Source organism: Lepisma saccharinum, chromosome 13 (assembly GCF_977018435.1).
Source record: "Lepisma saccharinum chromosome 13, izLepSacc3.1, whole genome shotgun sequence".
NCBI lineage: Eukaryota > Metazoa > Arthropoda > Insecta > Zygentoma > Lepismatidae > Lepisma > Lepisma saccharinum.
Window position 1 is genome coordinate 63,754,228 of NC_139241.1, and position 23,330 is coordinate 63,777,557.

General features: G+C 37.0%; 1 protein-coding gene across 1 annotated transcript in view; it reads right to left on the reverse strand.

Moving 5' to 3' along the window:
- LOC145997000 (uncharacterized) overlaps positions 1-23,330 on the reverse strand; it is a 72,538-nt gene that overhangs the window by 9,176 nt on the left and 40,032 nt on the right. The window contains exons 5-7 of the mRNA XM_083133613.1: positions 15,133-15,212; positions 7,810-7,965; positions 2,992-3,212 (exon numbers count right to left, since the gene is read on the reverse strand). Of these exons, the coding sequence (XP_082989739.1) occupies positions 2,992-3,212; positions 7,810-7,965; positions 15,133-15,212 (457 nt within the window). The remainder of the gene's footprint in view (positions 1-2,991; positions 3,213-7,809; positions 7,966-15,132; positions 15,213-23,330) is intronic.

A 23,330-nucleotide genomic window follows, 5' to 3' on the forward strand; every position in this document is an offset into this window, starting at 1 on the left:
TATAAATAAAATATCAGTGCTTAGAAATGAACCCCTTTTTACAGAATGAGCTCAAACATGGCCGTTCATTGAATTTTGACAGTTTTCGGGGTTAAATATCTCAGATGGGTCCCCTTTAAAAATTCTGAAATGTGGCACATAGGAAGCTCTTCATGAACCTAACTCACAGTAAAAATCTCAACTTTTAGATTCAACTCGTTTTGGTCAATATGAGGTAACGTATGTCACCTAATTTCTGACGTTGCAAAGTAAGGTTAAACTATATTCCATACTTAGAATAATGAAGTCTTTTCTTTTTCTTTTTTTAAATTTTTGTTAAATAAAGGCTCAGAAAATATAGTAACATAAGGTTTTAATACTTGACTTACCATACATTGAAATTACAAGGTATGACAATTGAAAATCTGCGAAATCTCATTGCAAAAGGTTTGATTTATTAGGTACCCATGACCAGTTGGTGTTGTCAGCTCCAATTTGCTATTCATTCTCTTTGTTAAATCAGGCAGGATTCTTTGTTCTTTCACTAAGTATCTATGTAAATTCTCAGAAACCTTCAGTTCATCACATATTTTTTCTTTACCAAGTGGTAGCAATCAAACTGATGATTCTGACCTTTTCAACATTAGTTTTTTGCTCATTTACAGTTTTCTTCTAATAATTTCAGTTATATGATTGTACTGGCAACACAAAGGATTGTCACACTTGCTTTCCTTTTCTTCAGTTTTAATACTAAGTGAAAAGCAACTTTCCAGTTTCCTTTGCACTCCTTGTAGGATGTGAATAGTTTTTCGAGCAAGATCACTTTATTGTTTTTCTGCAATCAGCCTCTTAAGTTTTGAAACAGGAGATGCATAAAAAACAGAACAGACTTCATGCATTTCTTTTAGTTTTCCTTGGCTTGGCACGACATGATTTCAATTCTGGCATTTAAGTGAGTCACTTTCTCCACATATGATACTTTTACTCCAACATATCAGGCATATTGATTTAAGTGGTATAAGGCTTTCTTGACACTTTTTTTACTTTACCTTACTTAAACTTTTCTTTAAGTGGTACTTCTAAAGATCACAACATACTTTACCATATAAAAAGCTATATTTAATGGTATTTGCATATTGTCTCTAAGCCATATACCTGTAGTCATGACCTAAGAAGTGTTATCATTTTCACTGACTTTGTTAAGATTAGTTAGGTCTTTGGGAACCTTACCAAAAGGGTATTTATGACAGTCATCTCCAGTTAAAAATATTACAGAACACTACATTTCCTGTCACAGATAACGAACATTCAAAAGTCACTACTCTAGGCACATTAGGCAAAGGAAGAATGACAGCAGAGATTGTACATGTACAGATCAATTCCAGGCTTGCCTCACATCCTATCAAAACATGACTCTGAATCTTCTGCTGTGCATGACTCACATCTATATCAACGAATGAAAAAAAAAGTGGAAAATATAGGAAACAAAAGATAATATATTCTACCAACTTTGACACTCCAAAATAAATAGCCTACTTTCAGTTGAGTGCCCAAGGAGGGGTTTGTGGGAGTCATAACCCAATACCTTTGGCCTAGTATTCCATAAACAATTACGTCAAGGGCAGGATAATGTGGCAAAAACAGGGCTGTATACTAAAAAAGTATATGTAACCCCCTCCCCTCCCTTTCGAAATTCCTGGGCATGTCACTGCCTATCTTAAGCTGCATGTACTGCTACATTAATAAAAATATGGGGGAAGCTCAGTTTTGGAGCTGACAATACCAAATGGTCGTGGGTACCTAACAAATCAAACCTTTTGCAATGAAATTTCGCAGATTTTCAATTGTCATACCTTGTAATTTCAATGTATGGTAAGTCAAGTATTAAAACCTTATGTTACTATATTTTCTGAGCCTTTATTTAACAAAAATTTAAAAAAGAAAAAGAAAAGACTTCATTATTCTAAGTATGGAATGTAGTTTAACCTTACTTTGCAACGTCAGAAATTAGGTGACATACGTTACCTCATATTGACCAAAACGAGTTGAATCTAAAAGTTGAGATTTTTACTGTGAGTTAGGTTCATGAAGAGCTTCCTATGTGCCACATTTCAGAATTTTTAAAGGGGACCCATCTGAGATATTTAACCCCGAAAACTGTCAAAATTCAATGAACGGCCATGTTTGAGCTCATTCTGTAAAAAAGGGGTTCATTTCTAAGCACTGATATTTTATTTACAGACACCCTGCAGGTAGGTCTACACATGAAAAAAAAATCAAGCCTTAGACTAAACCCCTTCATTAAAAAAATCAGGCTTAAAAATGCAATTTTTTAACTATTGTTACCCCATTTTCCACCATAATTTTCGTACTTACGATGCAATTTCAAGCAAAACATACCTGAATATCATAGGAAGTATACTTCATTAGCTACAAAATGAATTTTGTTTCAGGTCTCTAGCTTTAATGGTTTTTGAGATATTAAGGTTTCTGTATACTGCTACATGAGCAAAAAAATCCATGCGCCATGTTGGAAAAATGGCTGCCCCAGGAGAACTAAAGACAATAATTTTTTTTGAACATTGGTTTTGATATCTAGAAACATGTACAAAAGTATGTACTAAAAATGAAATTTTTCTAAAATGGTCATGCAACCAATTTTTTTAAAAATTGGTTGATTTGACATGAAATGACCCTAGGCAAAGTGGATGGACCAGCCTTTATTTTCCTGTCAAACGGCATTTTCACTCTAATAAGTGAGTTGTCTTGGCGTAATGATACGTCACAACGTCACAAAATGAAGAAGCTTTTTTGTAGAGGAGAGATATTCATTCATTTTGTGCTAAGTGATATTACCTACGACCATGATGGGCTCTGAAAGATAAAGAAATTTTGAATGTTCTGTTGAACAATGTTTCCATCATAAGTTTTTAATGTTCTATTGAACAAAATTTCGCTCGTAAGTTTTGAGGACTGAGAATATGAATCCTTTAAGACTTAAAATCCACGAACCTTGGAGACAGACTTTCCCGATCATGAGCAGGTACGAGTCCGTCAGTTCCAGTGTCTTATTCTCGAGGCCGTTCCTGCGGTAGATGCCGTGAATGGCGAAGGAGCACGCAGGCAGGATGATCAGCGAAGCGATGATCGCCTTCCACAGGTTCCAGCTGATGCCATCGAAGTAGGCTTTCCAGGAGTAGACGAAAGCTGGTTGCCGAACGAAGATTTTATAACTGAAAGAAGGAGGAGAGTTGCAGTGTCAACCAGACACAAAGAAACTTGTGTTTAGTCCAAGAATATTCAGCCCTGAAAGCCTTCTCCAAAATATATGAAATATAGTCTGTTCACGAACTATAGTAGCGACTCTTAAATGGGTGGAATCCACTGCCAAAAGACAATTGACGAAGCAATATTCCTGGACTCTCCATACATCGAAGCATTTCATTGTTTCACTGCTGCCAACTGGGTCTAAGAGTGTATTTCCTAGTTGAATGTAGTATGTTTGTGTGTGTCTTCTAATTGGCTAGTATTTTCCCATTCTACAATGGCTATCAAGGAAGACTAGACTAGTTCATAAAGAACTACAAAGTGAGAGTCGTTATGTTCCGTATGCTGGAGTTTGACTCCGGTATGAAATTACCTGCTGCTTTATCTAATTGTAACAAGTTCCCGTTGCACATACTTCTATTAATTTCTTGTGTTGAATTCACATGAAAGTTCTGCAGCTAGACTGGCTGCTAAATAATGAAATTCGGGAATTAAATATGACCTTACAATTGTGAAAAATTGCAATTTTCATTAAAGAACGGCTTACCTACCTACATACGTTCTTGTACATAAGCAAAGTTTAATTGTTAGTAAATCAAAAAAACATATTCATAAGTTTCAAATGATCAAAAGTACCGTAAAAAGCAGAAAACTTTTATTTGTATTTGTATTTGTAACCTTTATGCATCTGCGGATAAATGTAGTGAGTTTGCAACCTCTCTCTGCTCTGCAACCCTCCAGAAGTTACTTCTACCGTTATGCCTCCAACAGAACCTACCACCCCCCTTGAAATGAACTCCACTGCTCTAGGGCATGTCCTCCGTCGCCCTCTCGCCGATGACAAAAGAACCGGCTGCTCTCTGGGTCTCAAAATAGCAAATGTAAACGTCAGGTCATTATTCCCCAAACTTCAGGAAATATGCATCGAAATTACAGAGAAACAGATTGACATTCTTGTTATAACAGAAACGTGGTTAACTTGCAATATAACGGATAATGCATTGAAAATTCCAGGTTATGACTTAATACGCTCTGATCGCCATTACAGCATGGGTGGGGGTGTCTGCATATACGCACGGGAGGGACTAAAACTGCATCCGTTGTCTTTCGAAATTGAAGGAGAGTTTGACGTTGAGTACCTTGCAGCTACGGTTGAAATAAAAAAGGAACGTCTCGGTATTTGTGCCGTATACAGGCCTAAGCGTATTCCATATACACAGTTGTCAATTTTAGAAGATATATTGACCGAAATGTATCCCTTAGTTAATGACCTTGTTATAGCTGGAGATTTCAACATTAATTTCTTACATCCAGACTGTGCTGACGTCGTTTACATTCAAAATTTGTTTAATCAATTTCAATTAACGCAAATAATCAATAAACCGACCAGAATAACCTCCACGACTAAGTCATTAATTGATCTGACGTTTGTCAGCAACATGCAAAATATAATCCAACATGGTGTCGGTGAGCCAGTCAGCAATAGCGATCATAGAATGACCCACGTTGTACTTGCGTATACCAAACCAGAAAGCGTAAACAGAATTATATACCACAGAAAATACGGTGATATTGATTATGATAAATTCGTGAAGGATGCAGAAAAAATTAACTGGGGAAAAATATATAACACCGATAACTGGGATATGAAAGTAGAGTATTTCAATGTCAACTTACTTGATCTCTTTGACAAGCACGCGCCAGTTCGTAAAACACGAGTTCGTAACAAACGTATGCCGTGGGTTACATCGAATGTGAAGCTGTTGATGAAACTAAGGGACAATGCGTTTCGTAAATTCAAGCGAATCGGAACTGAATCTGCATGGAAAGAATACAAAGAATTGAGAAATTTCACGACATCCGTTATTCGGCAAGAAAAAAAGTGTTATTTTGAGCATAACATCAATAAAACACCAAGACAACCAAAGCATTTATGGAAGCAGCTGAAATCTGTAGGCATTGGCTCAAATAAAAATGATCTCCCCTCCACGTTTGACAATGCGAACGAGATAAATGAACACTTTATTAATTCAATTGATAGTCTAAATATCGACCAACGTCTGATATCTCAAGAATGTTTAAAATTTAGTAACCAAAAGTTTAATAATATGCTTCCCGAATTTGCTTTTAAAAAAGTGGATGGCTATACTGTAAGAAAATGTTTGTACGAAATCAAGTCTACTGCTATTGGTGCAGATGGAATATCAACTACGATGCTGAAGTTATCGCTACCTTTTATTTTGCCTATTATCACACATATTATTAACTTTTCGCTCGAGAAATCCGTATTTCCCAGGAAATGGAAAGAAGCTTTGATAACACCACTCCCTAAGACGACCCGACCAACTAATGTAAACGACCTTCGACCTATTAGTGTTCTGCCTGTGTGTTCAAAACTACTAGAAAAAATAATCTATAAACAGACATTTAGCTTCATTGCCCAAAACAATATTCTTCCACCCTCACAGTCAGGATTTCGGCCGGCACACAGCACTGCTACGGCTTTGCTGAAAGTCACAAATGACATCCTCCAGGCTATGGATAAGAAATTCCTCACTGCATTAATATTATTGGACCTGTCCAAAGCATTTGATACGGTACAACATAAATTACTGCTCAGTAAACTGAAATATTACAATTTTTCACAATCTACCCTTAACTGGTATTTTTCATATCTAAGTAACCGAAATCAACGTGTAAAACTGTCGCCTACTTTATTATCTAATAATTTATATATTTCATCTGGTGTTCCTCAAGGATCTATACTAGGTCCCTTGTTGTTTACGATTTATATTGCAGACCTACCCTCAGTTGTCAAATACTGTAACGTACATTCATATGCTGATGACACTCAACTAACCAAATCATTCAATCCAACAGAAATTGCCCTAAGTATTGAATACATAAGTAATGATTTGGGTGCGATAAAAACATGGTGTGATGCAAATGGCCTTAAAATTAATGCTAATAAGTCATGTTATACATTTATTGGAACTCGAAATGCTATTGGTTCGGTCGAGCACACTAATACAACAATTACAATAAATGATGATGTCATACCTAGAGCTCAAGTAGTTAAAAGTCTTGGACTGATATTTGACACTCGTCTATCATGGAATGAGCATATTAGCCGCCAAATCAATAAATCATTTGGAACACTTAGATTCTTGTTTAAATTTAAAAAACTATTATCTTCAGAAATCAAGCAGCGATTAGTTGAAACACTTATATATCCATTTCTCGACTATTGTGACGTAGTGTACTCTGGTAGAATAAATAAAACTTTACAAGCAAAGATTCAAAAATGCCAAAATGCGTGCATGCGGTTCATATTTTGCATCCCGAGACGTGAACATATTTTACCTTCCATAAATAATAAGAATATCCTCAATATGTACCGTAGGCGGCTACTGCATACATATTGCCTTATACATAAAATTATTACATCTGGCAAGCCGTCGTATCTGGCAGACAACGTTGATCCCTCGCACCAGTATTCACAGCCACCATACAAGAAATAATTTCAAATTTAACCTTCCACTCTGCAACACACAAGCATATCAGTCGTCGTTTTCATATTTTGCTGCAAAAATATGGAGTGCTCTACCTAAGACCATGTCGAGCATATCTAAAATAGAATCTTTCCGAAATGAAGTAAAGAATTTTCTTTTGGAAGAGCAGAGATTGTGTTCAAATACTATGATGTAACTTGTATGTTTATGTTATGTATTTTGTCTACATGTTTTTATTTTTATTTATTTTTCATTCATTTTATTTTATTTTTATGTAGTTGTCTTTTAACAATTTTTGTATCACTTTATTCATACATTTATTAGAATTATTTTATCAATAGATTTTGTAACTAAATCATACAGTTTATTGCACACTGTATTAATACTGTAATAACATATGTATAAGAAATGTAAATTTAAATGTAATCGATGACACGGGTTAGGTGGCAGAACAGCCTCAGGCTGAACCTCGCCCACGTAAATAAAGAATTTGAATTTGAATTTGAATACACTGCATTAGGCTTACATGATATTAATTGTACTGCACAATTTAAGTTCAAAATGTGCTTTACCAACTTTTTTAAAGTGCTGAAAAGTGAATATCTTTTTGTTGTCCCTAAAGAGACTGAAACTTGTTCAATATCGCATGAAGTAATGGGATTATATTTAAAACAATCAGTGGATTTCCATTTTACAGCGAAAGCTTGAGCATGGTGACAAGAATGTTATAATAACATATGCATTTTCTATTGTCAAGTTTTAAAATAAACAATAGATTAGATACAAAATGAATAGAATAGTGATGAACGGAAAACTGGTATTTAACACAATAAGATAAAATGTACTAACAGCATGGATATGGAATATATAGGAAAATGTTTGAAAATATGGAAATTCCATGTAAAGTAAGTAAAATATGGAAAATGTAATGGGAATTTTTAGATCTTGCTTACCACGATTCGTTAACATAATACAAAATAATATTAATTTTAGCGTCATTTATATGTACGTATATACACATAAATTCGTTCCCTGGTTATTAATTACTTACACAGTTCCTGTGATGGCGTGGGAGGCACGGACTCCGAACGACTGGGCGGTCTCCGAGACGAGGAAAGGGCTGAAGTCGAGCTTCCCCTCCATTGCATCCTTTGTGACTTTTCCAACCACGTTCTCATGTTCTACTTCGTCCATTAGTATCTCAGCTCTACAATAATCCAAAACAAACAAAGTACAATCCCTGTCTGGGCATGGGTGTTCTGTATATGTGTCCGTCCATCATATCATCATCACTCATCTTCATCGTCGCAATTAGCTAAAAGTGGCAGAAAAGTGATGCTAAATAACAAAAATCAATCAATCAAAGAAAGTACAGTGTCTCACTCGGCATTTCCAGTGGGATTCTGTTCGTGGGCGCCAAATCTCACTGGGAAACTTGACCTTCCTCGGGAGACCGAAGTTCCCTTTCTAGGCGCCAAACTAAACGATTAGATTCCAAGATTCGTGTGACCGGATCGGTTTTCACTAGTGTTGCCCACGGGACGAGACGGGACAGGCTTTTAAAAATTCGAGACGAGACGAGATTGATCATGTGTCCCTTTGACAAACGAATATTTTCGAGACGAGACAGCATTTTACAGCATTTCTACGAGACGAGACAGGCCAAAATCTCGTCTCGTGGGCAACACTAGTTTTCACCCCCGGCGCATAGCGAACTTGTGCATAAAGTGATGTTGAATAATTATTATTATTAATAATAATAATAATAATCAATAATAATAATGACGTCTGTAATAATAATAATAATAATTTATATTTAGCCCTAAAATCCAGCGGAAATGAGCTGAACAATGGCTTAACGTTGAACAAATTTAAATGCCAATATTAATGAGGATATATATTATATATATATATAAACACAAATCATAGTCATTTGTAGGATAACGTAAATGTATAAGTGTATAACACAAGAAAATAGACACATTACACAACCCTTCACTATCATTCAAGCATTCACACTCTCACTCATAATGCAGGGGTAAAAATACATTCATTATGTTCAATACATTGGCCTTTCATAAATACAAGCAATATTTAAGTTTTCTTATGAGCAGGGATGAATCTTAATCTGTGCCTGCAGGCGTTAATTTGTAGAAACCAAGATACTTAGCTTTCATTTGCGCATGCTCCTTAAATTCTGCCAACGAGCATAGCACGTAATCTTTTATATTTCGCAATTAGTTAAACAATAATTATTGTTATCAAATTTTCACAAACGTTTCTAGAACCTTATTAACATTAGGCAGGGCACAACTCGTAGAACATAAATGTCAAATGCATGGAAAGTACACGTATGAATGGAAATGAAGGCAACTGATGCATATAATAAAAACAGCACGAAGTTAAAATACATTCTTACCTAACTTAAACTGAGATGCGATCTCTACAAAAGATACGCGAATTCTCCGGACGGGAGACAAGATAAACAATTATAATCAAATATTTACTGAGTAAAACATATAAAGTGACATAAATAAAAAGTATTATTCAAACAGCTCGGCACAGAGCGTGGGAAAAACAATAGTATGACGTGAAGATTAGGATTAGATTAGGTTGGCCAAAAATTACTTTTGCGACTTTTAATTTTAAAAAAAACTGATATCTTTTCATCCGACGGCCGATCTTTGGAGACCTGGGTCGATGATCACTCACACAAATATAGACTAATTAACAGTTGTATACTGTACCATCTCGGCGTACTAGACGTTCCAGCGACGTTTACAGTGCTTCTATAGACGGCAGCGTGACGTCAATCCGCGGTGCTCGCGCGTGTCCTCCTTGCGGCACTAACACTTCAACTTTCTGCCCTCCTGGAGGACGAACCCGGTTCTGCGGCGGCGTCGGCTTCGTGACCTTATCTCATAAGCGGCTGCGCTTCGTAAACTTCTTGTACACACCTTCTTTCTAGGCTTCGACATCACGGAGACGAAGATGGGGGAAAACTGCCTCTCTGCCATCTGTCTGCTTCGTGGTGGAGCGATTAATTGCTTCGACATCGTCTCTCTCGGCTACTCGTGGACAGCGAAATGGGCGAAGTCGCTGTACTGGGGCATTCGTGGCTTCTCACCGCTAGGCTTACGCGGGACGCGTACCATCTTAGAAATGGTACCTGTGTGGGCTGGTGTCGCTTCATACTCAAAGGACTCTGATTCGAGCCGGTGGCTTTTTGTACCGTAGCATGGCTTCTGGACGTCATTTGTAGCGTGGCGTGGCGTGGCGTGGCGTCGGATTAGCAGTGATGTGTTGTTGCGCCGCTGTTCGATGAACGGCTGGGTCGGCTTCATGCAGGCTAGCTTCGGGGAAGACCCGAAGCTTTAGCCCGCCATAGTCGTATCACTGTTCCTCGTCACAAAAAATAGAAACGCATCCAATGTACTAGTAACGTATAAACACTACGTTTCAATTAGCACAAGTCACTGTCTCACTCACTCACTACGAGTACCACAGGGCGCGGTAAAAATAACAAAGTCCCGAATCTTTCTCTGAGTGTTGCGAGGTGTAGTCATGTCGAAAACTTGCGGTGTACTGTTTACTGTTCTTCTCTTCGGCCACAATTTAAAGAAAATGTGAAATTTCAAATTCTAACTGACTTTTACCCGCGGAAACTTCGAGGTTCCATACTTAAGCCTCGGCTGGATGTTTCTCTCAACAGTTGAAAACTGCTTCTCCTTCTGTTGACAAAATCTCCTAACATATGCCTCCAATTTCGGTGATATTCTGCAAGGCTTTTCAAGAAGGATACACGGAGTGATGTAGTGAATAAAAAATCAATTTGGGATTCTAGTTTGGCGTACAAAAAATTGGAAATTTAGCATTAATTGGATCTGAAAGCAGCTTTAAATGGGCCGTTTGAAGAGTTTTAAACCATTTTAGCATTTAAGTTCAATATTGTGCATCTTAGCGTCGTGACTTTATATAGATAATTCCAAGCGTTTGCACAATATCTTCAACAGAAATTACATAATTTTATTAAAAAAAAGACACATATTTAGTTCCCACGCCTTCTGCAAGTTCGAGGATTTTCCGCTTATGGCACTGCTGTCGTTTCTGGGCAAGCAACCCTATGAATGTGTATCCTCCCATCTGCGGCACCGGTCATGTGCCGCTTGGAGCGGAGGAGGGGGAGGGTTTCACACCGCAATTTGTAAACTTATCTTGCTTTGACATCTGGTTTATGTTTTGTCCGCGGAAAGACCTTGGAAACTCAGGGAAGTGCATTCATTCCTTCAGTGGGTGGCTACTTTAAAAATACAAGACAGACAGTCTTGCAAGTCGAGGAAGTGAATCGCCATCACTTAGTTTACACAAATTACGTCGGTTCGTACAAGTCTGATCCCAAAACAAGAAAGCCAGTTACTTCGATGACTTACTCTGTGATGCTCTCCGATTTTTTGCGTTAGAATGGGGTGAAAAGAATAGTTCTAACGCCTGAACCCCATCTGGGTACATAACATACTTCTCCAATAATAGGCGGGGCCTCCTCGATGGCGCAGTGGTAGCGTCGTCGCCTTGTAATCAAGGGGTCCCGGGTTCGATACCCGGTGGAGACACATGTCAAAGTGGTTCGAATCCAACTTTAAACCGTAGGTCCAGTCCCGATTAGCCTTACTGTGAATAAAGTGGACTTAAAACACCAACTCAAACTCCACTAATTGACCTCCCAGGTCGCTCTTGCCGTTGCAGAATGCACAAAAGTCGCTCTAACAGTGAAAGATTTATCACAGGATATTGTTGTCTTCCCAGCTCCTCTGACAGAACAGGGCAAAAGTCGAAAAAGCAGAGAAACACAAAAGGTTCAGAACTTACGCAAAAATATAAAATAATAAAAAGCTAGGTGACAAACCTCATTGTCACAAGTGAAACCTGCCTTAAACGGAATCGGAGGAACCAGGACATTTTCCGGTAAGGCCAGGTTTCCTTTTAATGCAGTTGTAACTCGCTGTTGAGTGACCTTTAAAGCATATTCGTCCTATAACATATTACCCGATATAAGTGCTTTTTTCGCCCTGGCATTGAAAAACCACTTCGACACTATTTCATTTGTGTCTTCGTTTTCGGTTTTCTTAAGTTCTCTTTATTTGTCCATTAGCACAGTTTTCCCACAGCTTCAAAATTTTCTCGTTCTTATTTAGAATATCGGACACCTGTGTTTTGCCGACGTTGAATATCTTCATGATCTACTTAACAGGCAATTTATCTCGCTTACTCGCATGAAACAGTTTTACTCTCGTGTTAAGATCAAGCATATGGCCCGCTTTAGACGAAAGTATTTTCCTTAGCATTTTTCTTAACATTTGTGCCATGACCAAAATGCTACCGTGTAAAGTGAAAAATCTTATGGCTTATCAGATGCCATGGCATATTTCATCCTTGAGGATAGAACCCGTCCTATTTCCGTAGCATTTTTCGTAGCATAACCAATCAGAAGCGACCTCTAAGTCACGAGTGAAGATGTAATGGCGGCCGCGTGAGATGTAAACAATGTATCACTTCACATTTTTAAAAGCCGATAACTATTGAACCGAGAGGAATATCGTTTCGCATAAAACGTTGTTAGGTATAAAACAATGGCGCTACTTAAATACATACTTTACAACGTTTGTGCATGGAAGAATATTTTCGAAAGCTGAACGAAAAGTTCCATGAAATGCTTCCGTGCAAAGTACAGTGTGTCCGAAAAGTCACGCAACCCGATGTTTACTACCGTATAACGGAATGGCGTAACGGAATGAGAAGAAACTCTTTCTGCCAAGAAAATGAGTGCCCTGTATATTGGGAAAATTTAGAGAGACAAACATAAGTAAGAACATGCATGTTTTAATAACAAATAAGCAAAGTGTTGCCAAATGCGATTTTTTTTTTTTCAAATCGTGTGTATTGATGCACAGAACTCACTGAGGTAAATTATTGCAACATTTCACAATACCAACGAACAAAAATGGATTGCCATCTATTGAATTTGACAGAAAAAGAACTTTGACGAAGTTTCAAAAACATTGCACAAGGGAATAAATGGGCTGCTCCAAAAATCGATGTTTTCACAATATTACGAGGGACACTGGCACGTGTCACTAACAAACGTGTTTCACCTCAGGCTATCACACTAAGGCACTTTTTACGACAAAGGAGAAAGTTGGTTATTCTCGAACATATGCAATAAATTACATACACCTTGCAACCCTGAAATGTGGGTACAGAAGAATGTGTATCAATTGTGTTATGTTTTCTGTGCCTTAGGTTGTTGCTGTTTGCAGCGAACGGCATTCCATTCCAGATTGTGTCTATTTATGCTGACGTCGTGTGTGTGGTTTCAAAATGGCATATTCTACACAGGAAAGAATGTTTATTGTTGAAGCATATATCCGAACATCGTCATATTCTGGCGTAAGAGAAGCATTTAGTGCAAAGTTTCCGACTACTCCCTCTCCAGATAAGTCGTCAATTTTTCGTCTTGTGCAAAGGTTTCGCCAAACTGGGTCACTACATGACAGACAACGTTCAGGGCGCCCTTCTGTGTTAGGAGCTGATGTTCTGCAGCGTGTTGAACAAAGAATGGTGACGTCGCCACAAAAGTCTGTTGGTGTTGTTCATGAATTGAAAGCGGTGGATGTCCCAGCACGGTTGCGTTACTGTCGTTGGTTTCAATCATTCGTTCGACAAAATGGTGTCAATGTACTGAATATTTATTTTTTTAGCGACGAAGCCTGGTTTCAATTGGATGGGTATGTCAAAGCCAAAATTCCAGGCATTGGGCGACAGAAAACCCACATCAGTTGCATGAACTACCCTTGCACTCTCCGAAAATCGGTGTATGGTGTGGAATATCGCGACGTCGTATTGTGGGACCGTTATTCTTTGAGACAACAGTGGATACCGCTGTGTACGGGGATATCATAATGCAATTCGTTGCTCTCCTGGAAGAAGACGAACGTGATGCTTGGCTACAACAAGATGGAGCAACTTGCCATACATCTAATGAATCTCTTCGTATGCTGAGAAATTTTTGGTGATCGTCTAATATCCAAGGATTTATGGCTCAGTCGCTCGCCCGATTTAACATCTGCAGATTTTTTTTCTGTGGGGTTGCTTAAAGGGGAAAGTATACCAAACGAGACCCAGAACATTGGAGGAGCTGAAACGAAACATTACACAGGAAATTGATAATATCGGTGCTGCAACCCTCAGGAAGGTATCTCAGAACATGATCAAGCGAACCAACTTACTTATCCAAGAAAATGGTGGACACTTCGAACATTTGATTTAATTTGTAGGATACCCACATTTCAGGGTTGCAAGGTGTATGTAATTTATTGCATATGTTCGAGAATAACCAACTTTCTCCTTTGTCGTTAAAAGTGCCTTAGTGTGATAGCCTGAGGTGAAACACGTCTGTTAGTGACACGTGACAGCAACAGTGTTGCCAGTGTCCCTCGTAATATTGTGAAAACATCGTTTTTGGAACAACCCATTTATTCCCTTGTGCAATGTTTTTGAAACTTCGTCAAAGTTCTTTTTCTGTCAAATTCAATAGATGGCCATCCAAATTGTTCGTTGGTATTGTGAAATATTGCAATAATTTACCTCAGTGAGTCTGTGCATCAATACACAGGATTTGCAGAAAAAAAATTTCCGTCTTTGGCAACACTTTCCTTATTTGTTATTAAAACATGCATGTTCTTACATATGTTTGTCTCTCTAAATTTTCCCAATATACAGGGCATTCATTCTCTTGGCAGAAAGCGTTTCTTCTCATTCCGTTTCGCTATTCCGTTATACGGTCGTAAACACCGGGTTGCGTGACTTTTCGGACACTCAGTACTATCTGCTATGAGATTTTTGGAACATTTACACAACATTTATGCTAGCAAAAATGTTAAAGGAAATGCTTTCGTCTAAAGCCGGCCTTTCTCTTGCTTTTGTAGCTATGATGATAACTGCCAGACCCCTCATGAGTAAAATTTCTGGTCCCACTTCATGACGAAATCCACCAGGGGCGCTTGTGTCGTCATATGTATGGGGAATTCATATGCTTACAATGAAATCCTCATTAAAACACACAGAAAAATGCATCAACGCGTACTTTTGTCATCTGCTGTTCCGTTTTATGCACTAAAAATGCACCAATTAAACAGGTCAGACACTATCATTAGGAAAGAAGCTAGAATTGCATGTTTAACTCTGCCAATTGAAGCATGAAGAGTGTATCTACCTTCATTTCATGCAGGTGATGTCTATTTTATACTTATAGTATGTGCAATTTTACGCAGAAATAGCAATGAAGTACATAATAAACCTAATTTATGTTTACACTCACCGCACTTTTGTTGTCTCTTCAATTATCTTCCAAACATCTGTTCCCAGGTCTACCACTGTGTCTACGTTGTTTTCTTCCCACTGGAGGAAAGGAACAAAGTTATGTTGTTAAGAAACAGTGACAAAAAGTATGTTTATTCACGAACACTCCTTTCACGTTCATCGTTACTTTACGTTTCATGCAGTAAAACTATTGACCTGAGAGCTCTGCAAGCATTGTCTGGGGCCTCACTCATGCCTAACCTACTTGGAAACTTACTTTCTCTTCTGCTATCATATGATAACGTGAGTTAGAGTAGGTGGGTCAGGTTGTCATTGCCAATCATGTTTTGTCACATGTTGCTTCAAAAGGTCAGGGGTAATTTCCACGTCAGTCTTGTTGAGGCCCCAACAAAGCATAATAAAGTTTTCAGACATTTTATGCAGAACTGTCTATTGTTTAGCTTTACTACAGCGCCTTGAATAACGTAGTGTGGAAAACGGCACAGTTCTGCGCGCTCTGGCTGGTTCCACTCGAAAATGATCCGCTAAAGGCGCTGGTGTTGAACCCGGTGCTTGGTATTCGTCTGCTTATAATGGAAGTAAATGGAGTTTTCGCTGCAACGTCCGATTCTTTTACATGAAGCATTTCTATGAATGTGATAATTGCTATGATATTTGGTACAGTGGTCGCGAAGATATTAACGAACATTCTAGACAGTCGACCACGTCCTGTTATCGTCATACTTTCGTTAATAATACGGGAGAAAAATACGCGTGGAATGCTCTTGGCAACTAAATTTTTGTGTATGAATTAGGTTCATTATTATCATCATCATTTCTTTTAAAGACATACACACTGAAGCATTTGTATTTTTGATATTTACTGTCTCTTTTCTTCCGCTTTAAACTAATCGCGGCGATGATGATAATGATGATTCCATGAAACGACAAGGGGAACCCCACAAAACTTTCTTAGTGCCATCGACATGAGTGTAAGGAAACTTTCAAACCAATGGGACAAGTGACACGAGATGTTCACACTGTCACTAGTGACACACACTTCCAGACTGTAAAATAGCATCCATTGCACATGAGGGTCGAAACAGCAAACGACACGTTCATATGGCGTATTCGCGTGCTACTTGTTACTTCGGTCGGAAAGCTCCTTAAAGGAAGGATGTTCAGACCGAAGCGACGCGCTACAGGGGGAGTTCCCAACTAAGTGACAAGCGACATGGTGCCTTCAGTCTATTGGCAAGCGTTCGCTGCTAATTGTGCGAACAACAGACAGGCGACACGAAAAACAGCACATTACAACAACAGATCTAGGCGACACGATAAGTCACACGTGTCGCTTTGTCGCTTGTGCCTCGCTCAAACTGGGCCATTTCCTCAATAGCTTGCAACATGTTGCCGTGGTTTGTTGTTCGCGCATGCGCGATGCAATGAGTGTCTTGCTTTAGGGAGATTGCGCACCAAAGCGACAAGGGGCACGCGACAGTAGAATTGGAATTAGATAAGAGCTAACAATAGACCCATTAATTGACATTAATGGCTTTTTTATTCATTTTCGAGGGGTGACGCTATTGTTATTTAATCAACCGCCACGTGTCGGCTCGTGTCGGGGGTGGAGGAGGAGATGAGTCATCGATGACTCATGCACACGTGTGAGTTTGAAATTAATGGTTTTCCATTAGTGCACAAAAGACACTATTATGTATTCCGTTTTCGGGCTAAGCTAACCTTTTGTTGTATATTATATATGCGTTTCTGCCGGATATGAGTCATGGGTGCTTTATACAGACGTGGGAACTTGGAATTAATGGTTTTTTCCATTAATGTACAAAAGACATTTTCGGCCTATTGTAAGGCGCCACGTCCGGCCATTTTAGCGTCGGTGGTGAGTCATATTTGGTATAATTAAGGATCCGTATTTACATGTATTCAACCGGTGCCGACGCGTTCGATCGGAGGTAGAAGATATTATAACACATGTTCGCTTTAAAGGCGAAGAAATTGTACGATGTAGCCTATATGCAAACGAAGTATGCGGACAGAAGATATGTTATTAATATTAACCTGTTACGGAAGAACCTGTTATGTGGTTGCATTCATCGGCACCCTCAAACCGCGAGCGTTCATGGACCCGGGAGGGGAAGAAAGGTTCTCCATTGTTACGGCCCTCATCGCTTGGCCTTTTTCCGAAGTTGAATGGAAGTCAAGTGTCGCCAAATGTTTACACACGAGTATTGATTTTCTTTGAGGTTCCAATTATATTTGGTGGAAGTAATCTACGCGGTATTTATGCCGCCTTTCGTAACATTGCAAAGACTATTTGACCAAACCGTAAGGAATTTGGCTGAACTAGGAACATTCAGTTCCAGTATCTACAGGTTAAAGTGGATGCGATCCACTATTTGCTTTTATTTCGGGGTTGCGAACCACGGACCATTTGATTATTGCCTTATAAACATCAGGATTCACGTAAAATTGACCAGATGTTTTTACCGTTAGGGACAATATTTCGCATTTTTTGTGTATTTTTACTCAGAAAACGCTATTTGAACGATTCAAGCAAGAGTTCGCATGGCAATTTAGACACACAAACTGTGTTTCTTCAACTTTAGCTGAAATTTAGGTTTATTTTTTTACTCTAATATCACAATTTCTTCTATTCAGGCAACATTTTTTATTAAATTTTGGACTCACAAAGTCATTTTTCAACTTTTAACTTGTTATTTTAAAAGTTTATTTCCACTTCTTACTCTAATATCACAATTTCTTCTATTCAGGCAACATTTTTTATTAAATTTTGGACTCACAAAGACATTTTTCATCTTTTAACTTGCTATTTTAAAAGTTTATTTCCATTTTTTACTCTAATATCACAATTTCATCTATTCTGGCAGGAGTGTTTATTGCAGTTTAGACTTGCAAAGATAATTTTTTCAACTTCTTTTATTAATTTTTCTATTTATTGCCTTTTGTATCTTATATTTTTAATTCTTAACTTTGAGTTTTGTTCTTTATTTAAAAAATTTCTCTAATCACTAAGGAAGAAGTACTTTTAAGTAAAACTGTACCAACAAACTTTATTATTACTATTATTATTAGTATTATTATTATTATTGTTGTTGTTTTTGTTTTGATGGAGTTGTTGAATCTTGTTGTTGTTGTTAGGGTTTATTGACTTCCACTACGGTATTTTTGGTTTGCTTCGTAGGAAAGTTTGTTTATTTTAGAGTTTCCTCGGTATTTTCTTACTGTTAGGGTAGGTAAAGTTTCCTAAATATATGAGTAGGGTTCCATATATTCTTGTTCTTGCATGTTTTTCATATGATGTGATCTCCACAACTCTTCAAGTGCTTTTACTGCATGTTTCCATTTTTATTGAGGCTGAGTGATTCCTAGAGCCACTTTATGCATGAGAGAAAGCTTGAAAATTTTGATCTCAGATAATCGCCAATCTTATGTCAGAGTATTTTCGAGTATATTTTAGACTTATTATGGGCCACTAGAATATCACGGCTTGCTTAATTTTTAAGTATGTTGCCCAGTTATTGTATTTTTGCTTTTGCTTACTAGATAAACTGTATGAAATGTTTAATATTTGTACTTTTTTTGCACTTATAAGAGACCAAACTTTTACTGTAACTAAAATTATTATGTCTCTAAGCACTGAAACCCCTTTACCAAGAGTACTATAACTGAATGTTTATTAATATTGTTTCTTTCTTCCCTTAAATATAACTACTTAACAATATAATGACAAATCACAGGACAAGTCGATGTTAGCAGATGACTACGTGGCTCTATGTCCACTTGCCAAACTTTTCTTACCATGCTATTTACCCTTATAGTCTTTTATTCTGGGTACGTTTCAAGTACTATTGACTTTTTGAGTGTTTGATTAACACCAGGGGTTATTTGTATCTGTTATGCTGTATTATTCGAGGCTTCTTTTTTATTCTACAATCACTATATGTCCCTGAGAACTAAATTCCACTGACTGAAGCTTAAAGCTTAGGCTCTACAGCATGTTGAATGGTTAAGCACTGGTCAATATGAATTTTACAGAGGCTAGTAGGAGGCATAGGAACACACGCCAGAGCCTTATTAGCGTGCAAGAAGCACTTTCAGGGAGTACTACGAGGAAACGAAGTTGATTTTTTGAGTGCTTTACCAGTTACTCAGCCAATATTTGCTATTTCAAGTAACTACAGGTACCAAAATATTTTACAGCCCAACACTAACTAGACTTCAATTTATACTTTATTAGGTGCTAAATGTAGCAAGAACACTGATTGTACATACTTTTGAGAATCCTACTATTTCAGGATTTTTTCTATGTAAGCATATTTTTATTGATTACTAACTTTAACAGACCAATCAGGAAGACGCCTAAATTCACTAAACTTAGTACTATAGTGTAGGTGATTGCATGAAAAGTAGAAATTATATCAACCACAAGATTTCGCTTCTTTTGCTTTTGTGACTAATCGTGACGCTGAGGATGAATGGATGGCCAAAAATCTTAAGGACTGGATGTATTTTACCACTACAGACGCCTATGTAGAAACACTAGAGTACTGTTAGCTTTCAAAATTGAGGTTATACTGTACTGTTTCTTAAATATTTCGTATTTGGCACGCTTAACAAGTTACATTTATATCCATTTCAGGACAAATATTGCTAAAACTCTCAAATTAATGTGTACAAGTTGATATTTCTGCTATCAGAGGAATTAACAACCCTATTTTACAAACAAAGGGTATTGTTTACACTTTATTTACTTCAATCTGAGACTAATATTTTACAGTAATTGAATCATTCAGCCCTAGTCAATATTTTACTGCATCAGAAAGTTTGTTATTAATCTAATAAGTATGCTATTTTGTGCTATTCTAACGCAAACGTTGTTTAATTCACTGGTTATAATGCAAACGTTTGCACATTTTCCGATATATTCACTACCTTCAAACCAAACAATTGTACTTATTTAGCGCATTTCATTTATATTTCTTGTAATTAACTTATGTTTCTTATAATTAACAAACTAAACTAATTACTTTGGCATGTTAAAAACCTTATCTTTTACTATTTCCTATTCTATCAGGTTCTATATTGCTGTTTGTATCAATTTATGTAAGACCACACTCTGGTAAATGCACATATATTCTCTTTTATACACGCGCAGGCACGCTACACACAACCACACCCACACCCACACACACACACACACACACACACACACACATTTACACACTTATACGAACATACATCTGACGTTTTTCAATATTTTGCTATGAAGTTTGCATCCACGCTATTCAAACAAGGGCAGGCAATGTAGTATTTATGAGTATTAGTAATCCCAAAGTGGTGTTTTTGGTTTCCAAGTTCAGATGAGAGTCTGCTATGTGCCTTTTGCAGGGGATTGCATGTGAAGTGTATGCATATTGAGCATTATTGAGTGTGTATGCTTCCAAGTTTTGCTGTTATTTTCCTATAATTCTGCGAGACTGTAGAGAGTTCTCCCTTTTCAAGCAGTTTTCTTTCATTGATTGGATACTTTTTGGGAACTTAGCAGTTTTTTTATGTTATGAAGCAGATTGTTGTAGAATATTTTGCATGGTCTTTTGTGATATTGAGGGGGTGCTGTAATGGTAGTAAGTATCTTTCCTTTTTGTGTTGATGTTCTTGTGTAGGTTTCCTATTTTCGGTCAAGTTGCAGTACTTAGAATAATTGCTCATTGTCTTATTGATCTACGAAGCTCCTTTGATTAATCATTTGCATGTGACCCTATACTCCACGCTGTACTTTGTTCTGGGAGCTATCTTTTGAACCCTTGGCATTCTGCTAGTACAGTATTATTATCGTAGAGGTAAATTAGTTCATGAAAATATGTATTTTTCTGATTAACTATAGTCGCTTAGTTGTTCTAGCAGGTATAAGTAGTTACTGCTGATGTTGTTAATTTTCTATTCGCAGGGGCTATGTATGATGTAGCGTATTTGTGTTGGCTGTCCCTTTTATTCCTGTGTTGTTGAGTTTCTCCATAAGCATGTCCTGTTTTACTCTATTCTAGGCCTTGTTGCTGCTAGATATCTGAGGTATGTTGCTGGTTCATATCTGACTTAGCTTGTTTGACTAGCTATTATTTTTGCTATGACTGTGGCTATTGATGTCCCTTTCTGAATTCCATGTTGGTTTCTGTTTATCCTTGTTGCTGCTTGTTATCTGAGTTAGGTTGTTTGACTTCAGGACTATCCTTTTTTAACTTTATTGTTGATTGCTGTTTTGTTTATTTCCTTATTTGTTTTTATTTGTTTACTGAATCTATTTGTTTTGTGTCTTGTAATATTATTTACTATAGTAACAAAATTATTTTCCTTCCATCCTACATTTATTATTCTGAGCAACAGATCTTCTCCTCCTTTCACATATATTTGATTATTTCTGGTGAAAAAGTACAATTTTTTCAAAGTGAATGTTTTAAAAGTACAATTTTTACAATGTTAATGTTTTAAAAGTACAATTTTTTTCAAAGTTAATAATTTAAAAATACAATTTTTACAATGTTAATGTTCTAAAAGTACAATTTTTTTCAAAGTTAATAATTTAAAAGTACAATTTTTCAAAGTGAATGTTTTAAAAGTACAATTTTTACAAAGTTAATGTTTTAAAAATACTATTCTTTCAAAGTTAATAATTTAAAGAGTACAATTCTTCTGCTATTTGAACTTTTGTACAATTTTGTTATTGTTGTTAAAATAAATATGTTAGTTGATATAAAATTAGAGTAAATTTTCATGAATTTATATATTAAATTTCAAAATAGTGTTACTTGCTAAAGATAGCGGACAAAATAAATTAAACTTTGACAAATACTGAACAAGAAATATACAAGTATGTTGATAAATATCAAATTTTAAAAATAATTTTGTTACTATAGTAAATAATATTACAAGACACAAAACAAATAGATTCAGTAAACAAATAAAAACAAATAAGGAAATAAACAAAACAGCAATCAACAATAAAGTTAAAAAAGGATAGTCCTGAAGTCAAACAACCTAACTCAGATAACAAGCAGCAACAAGGATAAACAGAAACCAACATGGAATTCAGAAAGGGACATCAATAGCCACAGTCATAGCAAAAATAATAGCTAGTCAAACAAGCTAAGTCAGATATGAACCAGCAACATACCTCAGATATCTAGCAGCAACAAGGCCTAGAATAGAGTAAAACAGGACATGCTTATGGAGAAACTCAACAACACAGGAATAAAAGGGACAGCCAACACAAATACGCTACATCATACATAGCCCCTGCGAATAGAAAATTAACAACATCAGCAGTAACTACTTATACCTGCTAGAACAACTAAGCGACTATAGTTAATCAGAAAAATACATATTTTCATGAACTAATTTACCTCTACGATAATAATACTGTACTAGCAGAATGCCAAGGGTTCAAAAGATAGCTCCCAGAACAAAGTACAGCGTGGAGTTTAGGGTCACATCCAAATGATTAATCAAAGGAGCTTCGTAGATCAATAAGACAATGAGCAATTATTCTAAGTACTGCAACTTGACCGAAAATAGGAAACCTACACAAGAACATCAACACAAAAAGGAAAGATACTTACTACCATTACAGCACCCCCTCAATATCACAAAAGACCATGCAAAATATTCTACAACAATCTGCTTCATAACATAAAAACTGCTAAGTTCCCTACTGCAACTTGACCGAAAATAGGAAACCTACACGAGAACATCAACACAAGAAGGAAAGATACTTACTACCGTTACAGCAGCCACTCAATATCACAAAAGACCATGCAAAATATTCTACAACAATCTGCTTCATAACATAAAAAAACTGCTAAGTTCCCAAAAAGTATCCAATCAATGAAAGAAAACTGCTTGAAAAGGGAGAACTCTCTACAGTCTCGCAGAATTATAGGAAAATAACAGCAAAACTTGGAAGCATACACACTCAATAATGCTCAATATGCATACACTTCACATGCAATCCCCTGCAAAAGGCACATAGCAGACTCTCATCTGAACTTGGAAACCAAAAACACCACTTTGGGATTACTAATACTCATAAATACTACATTGCCTGCCCTTGTTTGAATAGCGTGGATGCAAACTTCATAGCAAAATATTGAAAAACGTCAGATGTATGTTCGTATAAGTGTG